Here is a 22,428-nt window from a genome sequence, read left to right on the forward strand (position 1 = left end):
GGAAGAGACCTTGGAGGTCTTCTAGTCCAACCCCCTGCTCAATCAGGAAACCCTATACCATTTCAGACAAATGGTTGTCCAATCTCTTCTTATTTATTTATTTTATTTATTGTTTATATTTATATACCGCCCTATCTCCCAAAGGACTCAGGGCGGTTTACAGGCATTTAAAAGCAAGAAATACAATAAATACAATTCTAAAAACAATTAAAAAACTTATTCAAAAGCCTTAATTAAAAATATAAAAATTAAAACCCAAGATAAAAACTTCAGTGTTGGAGAACCCACAACTTCTGAAGGCAAGTCATTCTACTAGTTTATTGTTCTCACTTTCAGGAAATTTCTCCTTAGTTCTAAATTGCTTCTCTCCTTGATTAGTTTCCATCCATTGCTTCTTGTCCTGCCTTCAGGTGCTTTGGAGACTAGTTTGAGCCCCTCTTCTTTGTGGCAGCCCCTTAGCTATTGGAACACTGTTATCATGTCAAGTCATGCTATTATGTTGTTAATTTATTGTGTATTTCTTTTTTTCTGAACTTCAGGTGTAATGGTTAATACCTACTCTTGTTTGGACCCTGGTATACCTGTACATGGTCATCGATATGGGCATGATTTTTCCATTGGATCAACTGTGTCATTTGGGTGTGATCCAGGCTATAGACTAAATCACGAGGAGCCTCTGCTTTGTGAAAAGAACCACTGGTGGAGCCATCCCCTTCCAACTTGTGATGGTAGGAATAATTAATTTTGCCCATATTAATAACAAAGACAAGTTCATTATATTTATTGAGGCAACAATAGTAACTCTTCCCACATAAACTCAGTTTTGTTTTGTTTTTTAGGGTTTGGGGAGAGGCCTGTCTGTCTGCATGTACTGAATATTACAGGGTCTCTACAAAAACCTTGTAATTATATCTGCAATCAGTGATGTAGGCAACCTAATTTGCCAGCTGAGAAAAAGATATTTAGAAATCAATTTCACACCTCTTTCCATTCTGAACAGTTATTAAGAAACAATACAAGAAACATTAGTTTGTAATGATTTTCTTAACATGGTACGATGGTATTTTCCTCTGTGGGAATAACTATCACACTTGCAGATAGGAGTAATTAATAGTGTGGTTTAACGTATTATGGTATACATCTTACAACTTCAGGATTTCCAAAACGTGCACAGTGGCCCCAGAAACAGTTGTAATTTTTATTATCGCCAAAATGAAACCTTGTTGGGTTCTGCAACCCAACAAGACTTCAGAGGATAACTAGAACTGCAGAAAAAACAGTTGCTACCAACCTGCCTGCCATTGAGGACCTATATACTGCACAAGTCAAAAAGAGGGCTGTGAAAATATTTACAGATCCCTCACATCCTGGATATAAACTGTTTGAACTCCTACCTTCAAAATGATGCTATAGAGCACTGCACACCAGAACAACTAGACACAAGGACAGTTTTTTTCCTGAATGCCATCACTCTGCTAAACAAATATTTCCCTCAACACTGTCAAACTATTTACTGAATCTGCACTACTATTAATCTTCTCATTGTTCTCATCACCCATCTCCTTCCACTTATGACTGTAACTTTGTTGCTTATATCCTTATGATTTATACTGTAGTTGATTGTTTTCTGGTTGCTTAATTATAGCCTATGACTATCATTAAGTGTGGTAAGTGTTGTACCTTGATGAAGGTATCTTTTCTTTTATGTACACTGAAAGCATATGCACCAAGACAAATTCCTTGTGTGTCCAATCAAACTTGGTCAATAAAAAATTCTATTCTAAAATTCTATTCTATTCTATTCTTATTGGAAGAACTCCAATCACATAGTTTTATTCCCTTAGTCCAGCCTATACCTTGAAGGCAAAATAAGAACCCCACAAACTCAGAAAGCCTTCTTGAGGTTTAAAGAAGTATTTAAGTATTAAATTCTTTTCATATTTGTTTTAAAAGCACAGGCTTCTATTTATAAGAAAGATTTTCACTCACAAGTATGCCTATTCTTGCATACTTACAATTGGGGAAAAAATTGCAATTTTTCAGCAGCATACTAAAAAAAAAAGATGCTAAAATATGTGCATTAATCTTCTGCAAAGTTTAAAATGTCTATTTTCACTCCTACATACAATCTCTACTTATGATGAGTCTGTAAACAGATCTGTAGATCAGATCAAATAATTAATGGATCTGATGCCATCTAATTTCAGTCCATTCCTACACATCAAATCTCCAATTTCATTCTTTTCCTTGTAGAGGGATCAGCAAAGGGCTCTGATTTGTCAATGGTTTCTGAACAACTGAGATTACATTCCTATTGCAACAACTGAACCTGAAGTAGTAAGGTGGGCTAATGGAGTGTGTTCATCAGCCCTTCAGTGCTCTTTTTTGTAACTGAAGAGGAACATTGTAAGAATAATTTGAAGCCTATATAGATCAAGCTTCATAGAGCACAAATGGGAAAATCTGTAGTAGACATATTTCTTTATGCTACTACATACTACATGTTTACTACCTAAAAATAAACACTAATAAGAAGCTGAAGAGTATTCTCTACTGTGCAATAATGTTACGTATTGTGACAAATGTCTTCCTCAAGTGGTTGAACTAGTTTACAGTTCATTAAGTAAATGAGATTTTCTTTCTTTCCTTCTAGAACAATGGGATTTGTCCATTGAGTAAACAAACGCTCCCAATTTGTAATCCTGTATCTTTCAGATTGAAATTGGGATGGCTTAATTTAAAGAGGAAAAGAAACTGTACCTATGTATGACCCAATTTCTATTCCTCAAAAAGCATCATATAGAATTGCCAGCCCTTGGACTAGTGGAAAAAATATATATGATGGGCCCCAATGGCTGAGCCTTATTCGGTCTCAGCAACAAAACTACTCATTATCCTTACAATATAAAAGTAACTGAAGGAAAGTAATGAGTTGTTTCCTGGCTTCATTTTCCCTCTGATTGAGCATCACCTTTCAGTGTGGAGAACAACCACCAATCACTTTTCTTAATGGGAGACAGAATGGGGCTGGGCAAGTGTAGGCATGCAGAAACTTACCACAAATTAAACTGCAAGTTTAATCATCTATCAAATTTTTCAATCTTCAGCATCCCGGCTTAAAAAAGGCAGTGTGGAGAAAGGCAAAATAATAATAATGCCATTGTCATGAGACTTCCTTCTCTTTAATCCCTTCTCTGGTCTTTAGCTTGTTTCTCGGGCAATTTGCAGACAAGACTTAGTACTGAAAAAAAAAATGCTAGACCCATTGCAGAAACTGATGCAATTTGTAATGAACTCACTGGTGATAAAAATCAGGAAAACAAAATTGGCACCCAAAACATTTGACACACAAAATTACCTTTCTCAGTTTAAATCTACTTGTATTGTAACATAGAGGAAGTGTATCTTATTGGACTGTGTGTTTTTAGCCTTGCCCCAATATGGGAGGGAGCATACTGCTTCCCTTTCACCTTTCAACTCCAATCCAGGAGCCCTCAGGCAGTCGCTTTCATGACAAAATATTTTGTACGAAATTTATATTTGCTGATAAAAAAATAAAGGGAGACTAGTATAGATCTATTTCAAGCTATTTAGTTCTTATCAGCTTGGGCTCATCAGCCCAAGTTCGAATCCGAGTAAAGGTATGGCTAGCTGATGAGAACTAAATACTTGAAATAGATCTATACTAGTCTCCCTTTATTTCTTTATCAGCAAACATAAATATATACAGTATATATGTATATGTATATGTGTGTGTGTGTATGTGTATATATATATGTGTGTGTAGGTCTTTGGTTATTTGGGTTTTCTCCCGCTTATAACCGAAAGACCAAATAAACCCGAATAACCAAAGACCAAATACAAACACACGCGAAAACCTCAGAAAACAAATATGTGTGTGTGTATACATACATATATATGTTTTCGTAGGTTTTCACGGGTATAGGTAAGGTTTTGGCATATTCGGGTCTTGTCCCAGGTAAGGTTGAGAGTATCTTGGCAACATTTCGTCAAGGTCTTACTCATCTTCTTCAAGCTGGTGCTTTTGACTTCGTGCTTGTGCGAGCAAAGCATGGTCGGAGCTCCTGTCTCTCTATAAATACTGGTGGGGAGGTGGGGAGTGTTGCTGTAAGCGGGTTGGTTGGCTGTGTGGTTGCATCTTGATTGGTAGATGGAGTGGGTGTTTGCAGATTGCTCAGCTGTTTCATAGCATCCTGTGTGAGTGTGGTCCTAGTTGTGTGCCCATTAGTCTTTTGTGTTGTAACGACCTGGTTAAGCCCATTACCACTACAGGAAGTCACATTCCCAGAACTCAGGATGCTTACACACAGCCCATTAACCAGGTCGTGTTTCACTCTAACTACACAAGTACACAAAATCTCACAAAGCTGTATGTGGCATTTTGTATGTGTGTGTGTGTGTGTGTATGTGTGTGTGAGTCAGTTGTGTTGTGTTTGTGTAAAGTGTGAAAGTTGGTTTTTGAGCTTTTTGTGGCTGTGTGAGGTTCCTGCTTGTTGCAGGGGCCATTTTGGGTGAAATGCAGCTGCTTTTACATTGTGTGTGAGTCTGTTGTGTTGTGCTGTGGTGTGTGTATGTCCATTCGCAAGAACTTGGAGGCAGCTCCTCTGAGGAAAAGAGGAGGCAGTGAAGTTCTGGCTGTTTCCTGGGAGAAATTGTCCTGTCTCTGTAGCATTGGTCATTGACTGAGTGGGCATGGCCAACTTGATGTCATTCACAGTTGGCAATGACTTCAAGTTGGCAATACCCACTTAGTCACATGAACACCAAGCCACGCCCACCAAATAAGCCACGTCCACAGAACTTGTATAAATTACTCAAATCCCTTTAATTGTCCATTTGTACAAAATTTCAATTCCTAATACAGATTCCTGTATTAGTCACCTCCCATGGTGCATTATTTAATTATTGTACTTATTTTTTTAAAAAAATCTTACATCAAAAGTACAACTTTTCCAAATTCTTCTGGTCTCCTAGTCCATTTATAACTTTTTAAAATCAAAATCCCCTTTTCCTGTGCTTTGTCAACTCTTAAATTTCTATTTTTATTTTTATTTATTTTTTTGCACAGAAGAAAGAAGGTAAAATTCACCTGGCATCAAAATAAACTTGGTGTTTTGAATGTCTGTAATATCCATGCTATGTTTAGGTAAATCATTTCCAAAAGTGATTAGAAAGGGGAATGCAGCTGTCTGAATGTCCTTTTTAAAGTCTCTCTCATAGCTGAGAGCAAGATAATTAATTTAGTTCCTAAGTGAATTTTGCCCCATTTTACAGCCTTTCTTGTCACTGTTATTAAGTGAATCACTGGAGTTATTAAGTCAGTGACATGATTGTTAAGTGAAACTGGCTTCCCCATTGACTTTGCTCATCAGAAATTCTCAAAAGATCATCACATAATCCCAGGACATGCAACTATTGTAAATACTTGCCAGTTGCCAAGTATCCAAATTTTGATCACGTAATCAGGAGGATGCTAAAAAGGGCCTCTGGTGGCTCAGCAGACTATGTCTGTCTGTTATTAACACAGCTGCTTGCAATTATTGCAAGTTCAAGTCCCACCAGGCCCAAGGTTGACTCAGCCTTCCATCCTTTATAAGGTAGGTACAATGAGGACCCAGATTGTTGGGGGCAATAAAAGTTGACTTTGTATATAATATACAAATAGATGAGACTATTGCTTAACACAATGTAAGCCGCCCTGAGTCTTCGGAGAAGGGCGGGATATAAATTCAAATTAAAAAAAAAAATTAAAAAAAAGGTCATATGTGTGGAAAAAAAACCTGTAGTAAGTCACTTTTTTCAGTGCTATTCTAACTTTGATGGCCACTAAACGGTTGTAGATTGAGTAGACCTATGTTGTTTACATCTTGATTGTTAGTCTAGTGTTAAACTTGGTGTTAATCTCTGCTCATCTGGGTTTTGAGGAAGTGGTTAGAACTTTCTTTCCTTTTTGGCTTCTTGATTACTCCTCTTCTGGGGCTGCTGGACCTTTTGATTTATTTAGGAACAGGACAGGACAGGACAGGACAGGACAGGACAGGATAGGATAGGACAGAAAATAGACTAGACTAGGCTAGGCTAGGCTAGGCTAGGCTAGGCTAGACTAGACTAGACTAGACTAGACTAGACTAGACTAGACTAGACTAGATGTTCTCAAACAGTCAGGGTCACTCCCTAGTTTACCTGAGTGGAGAGCCAATAAGTATGTCAGTAAATATAATTTCCCAAAAATTGTTAGAAATATCTCCAAAATATTTGTACAAATTGACAGCTATAATTCTGTAACCAATTTCTTTTCTTGTGGACATTGCAGCAACACAGAATTTTGCCACTGCGGGCGTAATAGCCGGAGGAGAAAGCCTACACAAAAATTGTCTGTCCTCCCTGGCAATCTCTCTCTAATAAGGGGAGAATATATACTGAACTATAAACTATGTATAACTCACAATACAATAAAACATGTGAAATATCTTCGACTTCTTCTATTTATTTAGGTTGTTTCAAAGGCCTTTAGTTGGTTCATGGTGCTATGTGATGCCATGTGGTTGTAATTGTCTGTTGGTGGTTTCTGAGATGTCAATGTACGTTATTATTATCCTTTTCAAAGATTTTGTTGATTGTGCTGTAGTAGCTTTAGCAATCAGGCAATTTTTGATAAAGTAGCATGAGTATTCATTTTGTTGGAAGATGTTGTATAGATGATCTGTTTCCTAAATAAACAATGCATATATGTGTCCTGTACAGTGGTGGATTTCAAAAATTTTTTACTACCGGTTCTGTGGATGTGGCTTGGTGGGCGTGGGCATGGCTTGGTGGGCATGGCAGGGGAAGGATACTGTAAAACCTCCATTCGCACCACACTCCAGGGAAAGGATACTGTAAAATCCCCATTTCCTCCTGATCAGCTGGGACTCAGGAGGCAGAGAATAGATGGGGGGTGGGGCCAGGCAGAAGTGGTATTTACTGGTTCTCCAAACTACTCAAAATTTCTCGCTACCAGTCCTCTGAATTACTCAAAATTTCTGCTACCAGTTCTCCAGAACTGGTCAGAACCTGCTGAAATCCATCTCTAGTCCTGTAAAAAAACAATTTCAATGGTAAAACAGTGGTAATTTAATGGGGAGGGAGGAAAAATCTAAGATCGCAACTCAGTTTATGGGTTTCCTTGGATTCTAAGGACTCATGGCTTGAATCAACATTCTTTTTTTGTGCCATATGAATTTTATTTAACATTTGCTAGATATGATATTATGATTCTCTTTAGTCTGTTTTTGTATTAGAACTGTTATATATTGTTGTAAACTCTGAGCTCCAGTCTTCTGAATGTGTCAAATCTAGAGGCAAATATATTTTATTGAGATCTGCTTTCCTGATCACAGGAAATTTAGAGCGTGTCTCAATTTTGCAGCATATTTCTATATCTGTGTTAGTTGAGCATAAAGTGGCAAAAAGCTGCAAAGCAATGTTTCAAATGGTTATTGCTGCTCACAAGCTTTCTAGAGGAACCATATGTCATAATATTTCTCCCTGAAGAAGCAAACTCCGTTTCAGAACTGATTTCTTCCCTGGTCTTTTTTCATCAGCAAATTTGCTATTTCAGATATATGAGGATATATAGAATATTCCAGAAAGATGCTGGAGAAACCCATATATAATAGAATATAATGTTATAATATGCCAGTTTAAATTTGGCAAACCTTTATCATAATTAGAAGTTGGGTGACAAAAATATAGAAGACATGAATCATTTCAGCATATGCTTTGATTTTCCCAGCCCTTCAAAAAATGTATAAGGTATTCAGATAGATAGATAGATTGATAGATTGATTACATCAAATTAATATAGTTATTGCATACTTTTGCTCATATATATGCTTATATGATATGTAGTTATTTTATGTTGATGCTTGTGTATATTGTTGTGACAAAATAAAAAAAAAGATAGGTCGGTCGGTCGATAGATAGATAGATAGATAGATAGATAGATAGATAGATAGATAGATAGATAGACAGACAGACAGACAGACAGACAGACAGACAGACAGACAGTTCAACAAGTTCCTGTTGAATTGAACATATACAATTTTCCTGAAAAGAAAGAATTATTTTTCATTCTTCCATTTTTCATCACAATTCAGAATACTTACCAAAACTTTTTAACAATTAATGAATTAATTGTGTTCCTTTGTGAGTACTTTGTGTAAATGTTGGTTGCACTAAGAGATTATTCTATGAATTCACTAAAGTCCTCCCAGTTGCAGACCGTTGTTTAAGTAGTGACATTAGAAGTTCTAGTTGTTCTTTGGGAAACTTATAATGACTATGTATGCTGATGTCTTATATTCTCCTCCTTACATTGTGTACTTACATCTTCAGCTCTATGTGGAGGGGATGTTAGAGGACCTAGTGGAACTATTCTGTCTCCTGGTTATCCTGAACTGTATCCAAATTCATTAAATTGCACATGGACTGTGGATGTAACACATGGAAAAGGTATGAATTTACATTTCATTTAACCATGCTTTATATTATGCACCCTTATCATTTGAACTATCAAGAATAGCAACTTTTGTATATATATATCTATATAGATGTAGGTCTTCGGTTATTCGGGTTTTCTCCCGCGTAAAATTGGAGGTGTCTTGGCGACGTTTCGATGAAGTCTCATTCGTCATCTTCAGGCTTCAGCTTCGTGCTTCTGGGAGCACGACGCTGAAGCCTGAAGATGACGAATGAGACTTGGTCAAAACGTCACCAAGACACCTCCAATTTTACGCAGGAGAAAACCCGAATAACCGAAGACCTACATACAAACACCCGCAAAAACCTCAGAAAACAAATCTATATAGATCTATATACGTATCTTTTCTTTTATGTACACTGAGAGCATAAGCACCAAAACAAATTCCTTGTGTGTCCAATCACACTTGGCCAATAAAAAATTCTATTCTCTTCTGTTCTGTTCTGTTCTGTTCTGTTCTGTTCTATGCTATGCTATGCTATGCTATGCTATGCTATGCTATGCTATGCTATGCTATGCTATGCTATGCTATGCTCTTTTAAATCTATATCTATATCTATCTATCTATCTATCTATCTATCTATCTATCTATCTATCTATCTATCTATCTATCTATTTAGTTTAGTTTTGTTTAATTTACTGTTTAGTTCAGTTTAGTTTTTAGTTTAGGTCAACACTTAATGTTAATGTGTGTTCCTTTAGTTTGTAAATGAAAAGTGGTTTTCATTTTTAGCATTTTTAGCCCTATTGTTAAATGCCCTCAAAATGTAGAATAATACTCACGAATAGAAAAAAAAAATGGTTTCAGTAAAGATGACAGACAAAATAGACGAAGACTTTTAGGGCAAGGGTAAAATAAACCTTGTTTAATTTTCTGAGCCCATGGTTGGAATGAAATGTATGAGTTTAATCAGTGATATAATTGGTTTCTTGTTAACTATGTGAGTCTAATTTTATTTTTCTAATAGGAGTGCAGTTCACCTTTCACACCTTCCATTTGGAAGATCATCATGACTACCTACTAATCACAGAGAATCGCAGCTTCACGCAACCACTAGCACGCCTGACTGGTTCAGAACTTCCATCTCCAATCAATGCTGGTCTCTATGGAAATTTCAGGGCTCAATTGCGCTTTATTTCTGACTTTTCAATATCTTATGAAGGATTTAATATTTCTTTCTCAGGTAAGGGAATGAAACAAGCTTTTTTTTTTTTTAGGTTTAAGAAAATGTGATACAACCATGGGCTCAGAGACATGGTGAGAAGGAGAAATCCAGATATTGCCTTTTTTTCTTATATGTATTTTATTTTTCTTCTAAAAAATGCATTTTGCAATTGCTTTTGATGTTACTTCCATTACACAGATCTCAGTATGTCTGTTTTACTGTTGTTGAAGAAAATTGTAATAAAAGTAAAGTATGTTATTTAACAGGAACATCACAGCACATCAGAGTGGTTTCAAGACCAATTGCAAGACATAATATTCCAAATAAACTCATAAGAAAATAGATCTTGTTTTCAGGATGCAGAGCTTTTTGGATAATTTTATAAATTGGACTCACATTCAATTATAGCTGTGATTGGAATCATAAACATGCCTCCCACAGATTCTGTTGAACATGTATGAGCATGATTATAAACTTAACTGAATTGCAATTACTTATTTGACCATGTATGTGATGGAGGAAGTATCTGAAGGCTAAGCTGATTTTCAGGTACACATGTGTTATCTATAATAAGATAGCAACATTTAATGATTTGGGCTGAGTTAGATTTTTGTCAGATGCTGAAACTTTTTAATTTGCTTTTTTATTTCCCCCTTAGAATACAATCTAGAACCATGTGAGGACCCTGGAACACCTCAATTTGGAAGTAGAATTGGATTTCACTTTGAAGTAGGAGATACTCTGACTTTCTCCTGTTCTTCTGGATACCGCCTAGAGGGAGCTTCAGAAATCATCTGCCTTGGTGGTGGCCGAAGAGTGTGGAGTGCACCTCTGCCCAGGTGTGTGGGTACGTGGTCAGCTGCTTTCATTTGCTTGTATGTGTAGTCATTGTCCATAAACTTGCAACTATACAGCATGTCTAAGCATGGTGCATACCTATTAGTTTTGGTACAATACGGTGTTTACATTTCTCATGTCTCTTCACTTTGATTTGTCAGGTATTTCTGGTTTAGTACGAAGTCCAATTTTGAGTTTTAATATTCAACTGTTCTATATAACTTTTCCTCTGTTTTATCAACTCGACCTCAAGGATGTGTTTAACATGGAAAGTTTTGAAAAAGTATCAAAATATCAGCTGCCACTTTTGTCTTTGTTCCAGAAGTACAGAGGTTCCACAAATTTATTTGTATGGAATTTCTAGTCTTATGGGAGAAGAACAACATTCAGAAACAAATAACATTTTCAGGTTCAAGTAAACGAAGCCAGACCTATCAAATTGTATAACAATATTTCTGTTTGAAATGAAACATATATCTATATTTTGCAAAGGTCCATTCACTGCATGTAGGATGCTAGATCTATAAATAAATTTAAATAATAAATAATAAATAAATAATAGATCGTCCTGGGCAGTTTCTTGAATATTGAGAATAAATTAAAAGTAGTCCATAGCCAAAATTATCCTGTATTCCAAATTATTCATTAGATGTCTGGAACAGCATTGCCAATCTTCTAATGGAATAACTCAGTAATTAGCAGCTAATAAATCCGATCTGAAAACATTTAGAAACATTTCAAGTCTTCCAACCATATTTAGTTAAAAGAAAATTCCAAAATACTTTGTTAGTGTTTATTGTCATTAATTTACCATTATTCTCCCTTAGAAACAATATATTATTTTAGCTGGACTTAATTTATATTGCCACATATTTTGGTTACCACAATGTAAAAAAAATGTTGAGACTCTAGAAAGAGGGCAGAGAAGAGCAACAAAGATAATTTGGGGACTGGAGGCTGTTTTAACGTATGAAGAATGGTTGCAGGAACTGGGTATGTCTAGTTTAATGAAAAGAAGGACTAGGGGAGACATGATAGCAGTGTTCCAATATCTCAGGGGCTGCCACAAAGAAGAGGGAGTCAAACTATTATCCAAAGCGCCTGAAGGCAGAACAAGAAGCAATGGGTGGATACTAATCAAGGAGAGTAGCAACCTAGAACTAAGGAGGAATTTCCTGACAGAACAATTAATCAGTGGAACAACTTGCCTCCAGAAGTTATGAATGTTCCAACACTGGAAGTTTTTAAGATGTTGGATAACCATTTGCCTGAAGTGATTTAGGGTTTCCTGCCTAAGCAGGGGGTTGGACTAGAAGACCTCCAAGGTCCCTTCCAACTCTGTTATTCTATGATAATTTATAGGATATATAATATATGATTTTTCTTATACCTATAAGAAAGCCTCTGTGTTTGTGTCTATCTCTATGTGACCGTGTGAAAGTGAAAAGGGAGTGAAAACTTTTCACTTTCTCACTACAGTTTTTTTTACCAAAAAACCTTCAAATCAGTTATAGTAAAAATGTCTGGAAACCTACTGCTTCCAAAATGAATGACATGAAGGGTATTAGAGTTAAGCAGTGGGTAAGAATTGACAAAAAAGTGGTAGGTCTTGCCATAAAGGTCCTATGAGTCCTGTAACATATTATAATAATAATAATAATAATAATAATAATAATAATAATAATAATAACAACAACAACAACAACAACAACAACAACAACAACGACACTAATCCAACCTCTGTACTCAGTAGAGGAATTTTAATCAAATCATGCTTGACCCACAGCTGTCAAGAACCTTATAAAACTTCGTTTAATTTCTTCTTCTGATTAGTTCTCTTTATAACAGTCTAAAGTAGGTTGCATTTTTAATCCTAAAATTCAATCTGTCTCTTATAATAACATCCTCTTTATGTTCTGGTTCACTGTTTCCTTTCACATTTTTAAACATGTTCAACATGGAGAAAAAAAGCCATGTCTTTCTTATACTTTCAGAGCATAGCTTTTATAGCTTTTTTTTTAAAAAAAAAAAAAAACACCTCACATTTATAGGTCTCTCTTCTGAGCCACTAAAGAATGGCAATTGAGAAAAAAGTTTTAATTTGTATTTCCTTGCTGAAACTATGTGGAAACATAGACGAAAGCTATAGAAAATCCAGACACTTGTAGAATTTGATTCGGCGACGTGCGAAAATACAATCTGGAAACAGTTCATACAAAATGATTCCAAAACATATTTTAATTGATGAATAAGAAAATGCAGCTGATAAAATGATATTTTTTCTCTAAATATTGTCTCTAAGCAGAAGACCTAAACAGCCATGTTTCCTATACTTAGTTTTTACAAAGCATGAAGCCTTGTGTATATCCTATATGTAATATTCTCACTAGTACTTTAAAATAAATCTACCACACAAAATTAATGTTTGAAAGGTACTTTTTTTCCCCTCTGTGAGAAAACTGCTTGTTGAGACAATTAATTTGCTGGGATTCCTGTGCATATCTGTTATATCACAAACACTTGTTTTTATCTACAGTTTCATGCATGTGTTCAGACAACCGTTCAATGTGATAATAAATATAATCTTGCCCAGTGATAGCTTTGATATGTTATGATAGTGCTTGTTTGGATTTTTTTTTTTATTATAAAAATGCCCCTCTCTTCCTAGAATAAGGAAAGGTGGCTATAAATGACCACAAAGTAGTTAATCATCAGTTGAAAGGCTCATCATCAGATGTTTTCAGGGGTGATGCAGAGAATAAGGAAGAATTATCTTCATAAGCAAACTCTGTTATAATAAGCAAAACAACAAGCTGTAAAACAGGTTTTCGGTTCACCAATAGACAGATAATATCCAGAAATGGCTTAGACAGATTCTTCCCTGCTTTACAGGAATATAGAAGGTAGAAGAAGGTACAGTGGTATCTCGGTATATGTTAATTGCTTCCAGATAGTCCAACAAGTCATAAAAAGGACAAGCCTCATGATTTACTATGTGTCCCTTTGTTTTAGCTGGGAATAACTTTCTGGCTGTCCCTTTTCCTATGTCAGTGACCTTCTGAGCATGGTCGACTTCCTTTCCATCCTCTGTGGCTGTCCCCCTCCTTTTGTAGTAACTTTCCCAGAATGGCTGACTTCGTGTCTATTCTCTGCAGCCATCCTCCTCTTCCTATCGCAGTGCGTTGAGTACTAAACAAACACCAAGTACTGGGGCAACATTTTTGCTTCAATATGCATCCAGTACCAAATTTGACGAGTTTTGAAGAAGTTGTGTACCGATGTACCACTGTATAGAATAAGGTTTGCAAGATTGTTAATATAGCCAATCTTATTAAATGTAGCTTTAGCTTTCTTCTTGAGTTGATTTTCTGGTAAACCTAATGGTTTAATTTGGTCAAAAAAATTAAAATGGTGTGGCATATATAAAAACCAGATGGACTGCCAACCACATGATTTCAGCCAGGATCTTGGCTTCTTCTTCTTTTAGAAGAAGTGGTCATCATGGATATTTGAAGGCTAGGCCTGATTATTGTCTGTTAGAGTATAAAGAAAGACAATGATTCCAGCATAAGCACCAAGAAAACTAGAATTTTTTTTAAATAGCTATGTACTTCAATCATTCTGCAAAGCACCTGAGGGACAAGAAGCAATGGGTGGAAACTAATGAAGGAGAGAAGCAACCTAGAACTAAGGAGAAATTTCCTGACAGTTAGAACAATTAATCAATGGAACAACTTGCCTCCAGAAGTTGTGAATGCTCCATTCTTCTTAAAAACTGGAAGTTTTTAAGAAGAGATTAGATAACCATTTGTCTGAAGTGGTGTAGGGTTTCCTGCCTAAGCAGGGGGTTGGACTAGAAGACCTGCAAGGTCCCTTCCAACTCTGTTATTCTATTCTATTCTATTCTATTCTATTCTATTCTATTCTATTCTATTCTATTCTATTCTACTTCTGAAGGAACCTTGCAAACATTTCGGGAAAATGAAATATGATCAAAATGCTTTAAGGAGAGGTGTTTTGCTTAGGCTAATATGCTTTCAGAAGCATTGTTAGGAAAGGGAGGCATCCAAGTTATTTACATACATACATGCAATGATTTTCACAGCCTTACATATTTTTTTACTGGAGTGGCCAAAATAAATGACATCCTAATTTTAGTGATGACTTTCAGTGAAGTAGCATTCTAGATCCCTGAATTTCCAAACTTCTCGTTGCCCATCGTTGTATTAATACTACTACTATTATTACAACCAGGTGTTTTCAATACTCTCTTCTTTTTTTCAACTACAGTGCAATTCATAAGGATAAATTGCACTTCTCCTGGATTATAATCCCTCTCATTTAATAAAGTATTATCTAAAGTCATAGTTTCTTTGTGAAACTGCTTTCTTTCTTTTTTATTCTTTTTTTCCCCTATCGGTTTTGAAATACAACTCTTTCTTACCTGTCATTATTTCTGCCATCCACCCCTGTGCTTAATTCTGTTGAATCAACACTCTTTTCCCCCCCTTTCCAATTCTGTACATATCTCCTAAGGAGTCACCATTTCTTCTTTATTTCTGTTTTCAGAAATTGTCCACAGAAATAAATAGAGGGGAAAATAAAACACAAGAGACACGATATAAAAGAAGAAGATGAAGAAGAATTTGAAAATTAACTTTTTTTTTTGTTACTTATAATTATATATCAGGAATTTTACGTTGACCAGTCAGGACAATTATTAAATTGCAATGCAATTTCATGTATGTTTTCTATTCAGTTACACACTGAATTCTGTTTTACCTGCAGCTGAATGTGGAGCTTCTGCCACCACTAATGAAGGAATATTACTGTCCCCCAATTATCCCCTCAACTATGACAACAATCATGAATGTATTTACAGCATTCAGGTGCAAGCAGGGAAGGGAATTAATATTTCTGCCAGAACATTCCATTTAGCACAAGCAGATGTTCTTAAGGTATGTTGGATATTGGGAGGGATGTATTTATTTCTGCAAATAGATGCCATTAATCAGGCTATCATAAATTATTTCAGGTTGACAAGCAAGAAAAAGTAAAATAAATTTTGTGTTTGTTTGTTTTTTAAATAGCTAAAACAGTAAATAATAATGAGATTTTTTAAATTATTCTTTTATCAAGGATGCATCTCTGCGTATGTACACCTGTATAATATATTAATAGCAATCTATACAGGTAGTCCTCGACTTACAACAAATTGGTTAGTTGCAATGGCACTAAACAAAGAAACTTAAGGCTGTTTTTCACACTTAAAACAGTTGCAGTATCCCCATAGTCACCTGATCAAAATTCTGATGCTTGGCAATTAATTTGTATTTATGATGGATACAATGTCCCAGAGTCATGTGATTCCCTTTTGACAAACAAAGTCAATAGGGAAGACAGATTTGCTTAACAACTGTGTTACTAACTTAGCAACTGCAGTGATTCATTTAACAATGAACAGGAGGGCCGGGATAGCTCAGGCAATAGAGAAGCCTGTTATTAGAACACAAAGCCTGCAATTATTGCAGGTAATGCAGGTTACTGCAGGTTCGAGCCCGGCCCAAGGTTGACTCAGCCTTCCACCCTTTATAAGGTAGGTAAAATGAGGACCCAGATTGTTGGGGGGGCAATAAGTTGACTTTGTAAAAAATATACAAATAGAATGAGACTATTTCCTTACACATTGTAAGCCGCCCTGAGTCTTCGGAGAAGGGCGGGGTATAAATGTAAACAAAAAAAAAAAAACAAATATGGCAAAAAAAAACATAAAATAGGGCACAAAATTCACTTAACAACTGTCTCTCTTAGTCACAGAAGTGTTGGGTTCAATTGTGGTCGTAAGTCCAGGACTACCTGTACTAAATTTGTTTGCCTAATGACAGCCAGTACAGTTTTGTTTTGTTTTTCTGAATTTGCTCATAAGGATTGATTGAAGGAAAGTATGCTGCTGGAGAGCGTTGGGGACCCAAATATTTTATGTATTGTCTGTGTCAGGGTTCCAAGCAGGGGTGAAATCCAGCAGGTTCTGACAGGTTGTGGAGAACCGGTAGTGGAAATTTTGAGTAGTTCAGAGAACTGGCAAATAGCACCTCTGACTGGCCCCAGAGTGGAGAAGGAATGGAGATTTTGCAATATCCTTCCCCCAGGAGTGTGGAGGGAATGGGGATTTTGCAGTATCCTTCCCCTAAAGTGGGGCGGGAATGGAGATTTTGCAGTATCCTTCACCTGCCATGCCCACCAAGCAACACCATGTCCACCAAGCCACGCCCACAGAACCAGTAGTAAAAAAAATTGGATTTCACCACTGGTTCCAAGTAACACCTCCAATGAAAGAAAACTTTGACGGTTGAAATTCCTCAAAGTTCCATTTTATTAGAGAGGTCATATTGGCATATCTGGGAAAATCCGAATCTGAAAGCTTCCAGGTTTTCCCCACCCAAAAGAAAGTTCAAGTCCCTTGCCAACACCCACAAGTCCATCACATGTTCCAATCAAATATTGCCCCAATTGGGGATGCCTCCCAGGTCCAGCCTTCCAGGTGCAGGGCAAGTTGTCCTTGACTTTTTGAGAAAGGAATGTTATTATGACTATACATCACCCATGCTCCATACAGTCCCCCCTCCCAATTTCCCACAGTAGTAAATGTGGCAAGTCTGAAGGCCCAATACAAAAGATGGCTTCCAGTCCTGACAGTCTTTTTAAGTATATATTTGTCTAACAATTAACATTAAGATTGTAATCCTAAAGTTTAGATTACCTAGGGCAGGGGTTGGCAGTCAAACACTCAAAGAGCCATTTGGACCCATTTCCCAAAGAAAAGAAAACACTGGGAGCCACAAAACCGGGAACCACAAACATCTTCCTGTGCCTGACTATTTCCTGAGTGTCCACAAAACTAGCATATGTAGTTGAATTAAACATTCTGTTTTCTTCTGAAACTTTTCTTTTCTTGGATTTATCCATGGTTGGCCTACCGGGGGTCGAAAAGCTCAATAAATTGTGTGCCAGCGGGTGTCACCCATTGGTGGTTATGACGCATATTTTGAGCAACAGGGAGCTACAGCAGAGGGATGAAAGAGCCACATATGGCTCCAGAGCTGCGGGTTGCTGACCTAGGGAAATTTGGGGTGTATTGAGGACCATATATGTGATAGTTTGTGATAGTTTGAAATAACAAAGGTTATATCCCTATTCAGAAATATGTGTTAAAGGTTTTGGTGGAACTTATAAGAGGATTCTCTGTTTTATTTTATGATTTTTTTATTAGCAAATGATTCTTATTTAGATTTAAGGTGCAATTGATTTAAGAGTCTAGGAAAGGTTTTCTCAACCACAATAACTTTTGAAATGGGTAGACTTTAACTCCCAAAATTCAGAATTCCCCAGCCAGTGAGGAATTCTGGGAGTTGAAGTTCACCAATCTTAAAGCTGTTGGAATTGAGGAAACACTGGTCTAGGAAGATACAGAACATTATGTGGCACTAAAGAATGTCAAATTAAGTATCAAAGTAAAACTCTTCACAGAATTATCCCATCATTTCCAATCTGGTGAAATGAAACTTACGCTGACTAAGCTTACCCAGCCTCAGGAGCTGAACTTTAACTTGTGCATTTTGTGTGCGTGCCTAGGTATAAGTTATATGTTGTTCTTTCATTCTTCCAGAATGCTGCTATAAGCATTTTTATCATAAAAATATCAATCAATCATTCAATGAAAGATCATATTGGTCACTGTTGAAAACAGAGTGGATAATGCCATATAGGGTATCCTTGAAAATATTCTTATTCTGGTCATGTTTGCTTTTCTTTATTTGCTTTCTTTGCTTGGTATCTGAAGATTTAATGGGATTAAAACTAGCTTTGAGTTTTGAGATCAAAACAGAGGTGGGATATTAAAATGAAGGTGTTAATTGGATGACATCTGCATACTTTTCTGTAAAAGAAATGCATCAGTTTATGGCACACTAACTCCTGGATTTAAAGCAGAGGTGGTGGTGTTAGTTCATGCAAACCAGTTATTTAAAAACTCAGTTTGATAAAATTTAACAGCCCAGACAGGAGTTTGAATTTGGAAAAGACAGTCCTGGATGCATACTGATTTCAGGAAAAAGCTGTATCATTCTGATGTTCAGCAGTACAGGTAATCCCCACCAATATTAGGTAGGACCAGAATTTCTGTTGCAAAACAGGTGTTAAGTGAGTTGCACCCAATTTTACAACCCTTTTTGTTAAGCAACTCACTGCAGTTTTGAGGACTATTGAGGACTAACTGGGCACGCTCCACCTTGGAATTTAGAAGAACTGCTTTAAACTTGAGATTCTACCTGTGCTTTCCTGGGAATAGGTTATATGTTGTTCTTTCATTCTTCCAGAATGCTGCTATAAGCATTTTTATCATAAAAATATCAATCAATCATTCAATGAAAGATCATATTGGTCACTGTTGAAAACAGAGTGGATAATGCCATATAGGGTATCCTTGAAAATATTCTTATTCTGGTCATGTTTGCTTTTCTTTATTTGCTTTCTTTGCTTGGTATCTGAAGATTTAATGGGATTAAAACTAGCTTTGAGTTTTGAGATCAAAACAGAGGTGGGATATTAAAATGAAGGTGTTAATTGGATGACATCTGCATACTTTTCTGTAAAAGAAATGCATCAGTTTATGGCACACTAACTCCTGGATTTAAAGCAGAGGTGGTGGTGTTAGTTCATGCAAACCAGTTATTTAAAAACTCAGTTTGATAAAATTTAACAGCCCAGACAGGAGTTTGAATTTGGAAAAGACAGTCCTGGATGCATACTGATTTCAGGAAAAAGCTGTATCATTCTGATGTTCAGCAGTACAGGTAATCCCCACCAATATTAGGTAGGACCAGAATTTCTGTTGCAAAACAGGTGTTAAGTGAGTTGCACCCAATTTTACAACCCTTTTTGTTAAGCAACTCACTGCAGTTTTGAGGACTATTGAGGACTAACTGGGCACGCTCCACCTTGGAATTTAGAAGAACTGCTTTAAACTTGAGATTCTACCTGTGCTTTCCTGGGAATAGGTCTCATGGAATCTCATGAATCCTCATCTCCAGAAGTAGTTATTGTTTAATGTACTGTACTTCATAAGTAATTGGTTTGCTTGCATGCCTTGATCATAAATATATGGAACCACACAAGGGTCAATTTGTGATTGCTGTAAGTCTTGGAACAGGTCAATAATCAGGCATGACAGGGTTTCTAGGACTGCTCTTTATTGTGATTACCTAGAATAACAGAATCTCAAAAGCCTCTTTAAGTTTCTCTCTGTCACATCTTATACTAAAGAAAATTGAGATGGGGTTATTTTGAGTTTCTTTCTATTACTTCCCTCTTTCTTAAGACAGGATCATCTTGTCTGCAAGTCCCACCTTAATGATTCATTTATTCCTTTCCTTTTCTCAATATCAGCTCTATGTCACTTTACAGTTATTAGATCCTTTGCTGAATTAATGCTATTTTTTAAAAAAATACCAACATCTAGTGTTTGCATATTTATAACATAACATAAGTTTTAATAAAGTAAACTCTGTGTGTGTGTGTGTATGTGTGTGTGTGTGTCTTTCCCTCCCTCCCTCCCTCTCTCTTCTCTATGTTCTGTATGAACCAACATATCTGGCAATTTATAATTCAGTGTTTTAGGCGAACCCATAAAATGGGTTAATTTAGTAACCAAGTTAAGTATACGAAGTGAACATAATCCTTATCTTTTTAAGAATTTCTTATGTTCCCCTTATTTTCCAAGGATATCTGCAGGGGAGTGGAAATTGTTTAAGATAATAAATAAATTGGTACTTCAAAGCCAACCACGCAGCCTAGATGTCTAATTTGCATATAGATTACAATGTCCTTTAGACTTATAGCTAGTTTGTTTGCTAGTCCCACTGCAGTCATTTGCTTTGTTTTGATATCAGTATATGAATTAGTAAACTGTTTTCATAGAAATAAACTTCAGAGACTCTTTTAATATGATTTGAAAAGAGAAAATGAGTGCCATCATTAAAATGCTGACTCTCAGTTTAAACAGTTGTTTACTAATCATGATCTGAAGTGGAAGTCCTACCTTTGTCATGGATTTTTTTAAAAACAAAAGTACTTTGGCATTTAAAAACAAATACTAAGGATCTTGAGATAATATTCTGTGTTATCAAACTAAGTAAATTCAGCAGTCCTGATCTATCTCAGTGGAAGTTTTGTGTTTACTCTCTGTTTTGTGCTTATTGAAATTATCTAAAGTCAATTTGCTTTTCAGATATACGATGGGAAAGATAATACAGCACATTTGCTGGGTGCATTTACTGGAGCTTCTCTAAGAGGACTAACACTGAGCAGTACTTCAAATCATCTTTGGCTTGAATTTAATTCAGATGCTGAGGGTATAGATGAAGGATTTCAGCTCGTATATACCAGTAAGTATTTCAGAAAGTAAAATAAAGAATCAAGTAAGAAATTATCATGACCTTTGTTTTGCTGTGATGGAATGAGTTAGAATGCAATATTGCAAACTGACTCTGCCCACTGCCAGGAGTCTGATCCTGATCAGGTCAAGATTGACTCAGCCTTCCATCCCTCTGAGGTCGGTAAAATGAGGACCCAGATTGTTGGAGGCAATATGCTGACACTGTAAATCGCTCAGAGAGTGCTGTAAAGCACTGTGAAGCAGTATATACGTCTAAGTGCTATTACTATTGCTATAAACTTGATGAAAACAATGCACTCCAAGTTCATCAGAAATAATATTGAATAGACATTATTAGAAAGACTTTCATGATATGTCATCCAAATGTATGCCAAGCTAATATATACTGACTATTAACAATAAATACATAATAAAGCATAATACCAGAAAAATGTGATAAATGGAATGTATATTTGATACTGCATTCTCTAACAGCAGCAAGAATTGTACTTGCACAACATTAGAAAAGTGAGGAAACACCAATGGAAGATATAACTAAAAAAAATATAGACTGTGTAGAAATGGAAAGATTAATACTGAAGATAAAATAACATAAAAAGACACTATATATATATATATATTAATTTGGGACTTGTTTTATCAATGGTTGGATAAAAGGGGTCAAAATTAGGAACTTAAGAACTATTACTATGTAAATGAACTGACCCAAACAATACGTTGTTCATTAAGCACATAATGTGTATGTAAAGAGAAAACAAATTATGGTCAATTTGTCCAATGGATAGTCAAAATGTCTGGCTGGGGATAAAGAAGTCTCTAAAACTTTTTTTGTATCAATTTTACGCCGCCAAGACACTTCCAATTTTACGCCGCCAAGACACTTCCAATTTTACGCGGAGAAAACCCGAATAACCAAAGACCTACATACAAACACCTGAAAACCTCAGAAACATATATATATATATATATATATATATATATATATATATATATATATATATATATATATATATATATATATATTAATTTGGGACTTGTTTTATCAATGGTTGGATAAAAGGGGTAGAAATTAGGAATTTAAGAACTATTACTATGTAAATGAACTTACCCAGACAATACGTTGTTCATTAAGCACATATTGTGTATGTAAAGAGAAAACAAATTATGGTCAATTTGTCCAATGGATAGTCAAAATGTCTGGCTGGGGATAAAGAAGTCTCTTAAACTTTTTTTGTATCAATTTTACGCCGCCAAGACACTTCCAATCTTACACGGGAGAAAACCCGAACAACCAAAGACCTATATACAAACACCCGTGAAAACCTCAGAAAATATATATATATATATATATATATATATATTAATTTGGGACTTGTTTTATCAATGGTTGGATAAAAGGGGTCAAAATTAGGAACTTAAGAACTATTACT

The 22,428-nt window shown here is 35.9% G+C and overlaps 1 protein-coding gene across 1 annotated transcript in view; it reads left to right on the top strand.

The window, feature by feature from the left end:
• Positions 1 to 22,428, top strand: part of CSMD3 (CUB and Sushi multiple domains 3) — a 782,898-nt gene that overhangs the window by 500,776 nt on the left and 259,694 nt on the right. The window contains exons 19-24 of the mRNA XM_058175006.1: positions 540 to 728; positions 8,398 to 8,514; positions 9,511 to 9,726; positions 10,367 to 10,555; positions 15,334 to 15,503; positions 20,831 to 20,987. Of these exons, the coding sequence (XP_058030989.1) occupies positions 540 to 728; positions 8,398 to 8,514; positions 9,511 to 9,726; positions 10,367 to 10,555; positions 15,334 to 15,503; positions 20,831 to 20,987 (1,038 nt within the window). The remainder of the gene's footprint in view (positions 1 to 539; positions 729 to 8,397; positions 8,515 to 9,510; positions 9,727 to 10,366; positions 10,556 to 15,333; positions 15,504 to 20,830; positions 20,988 to 22,428) is intronic.

The sequence above is a fragment of the Ahaetulla prasina genome, chromosome 3 (genome assembly GCF_028640845.1).
Source record: "Ahaetulla prasina isolate Xishuangbanna chromosome 3, ASM2864084v1, whole genome shotgun sequence".
Lineage (NCBI taxonomy): Eukaryota > Metazoa > Chordata > Lepidosauria > Squamata > Colubridae > Ahaetulla > Ahaetulla prasina.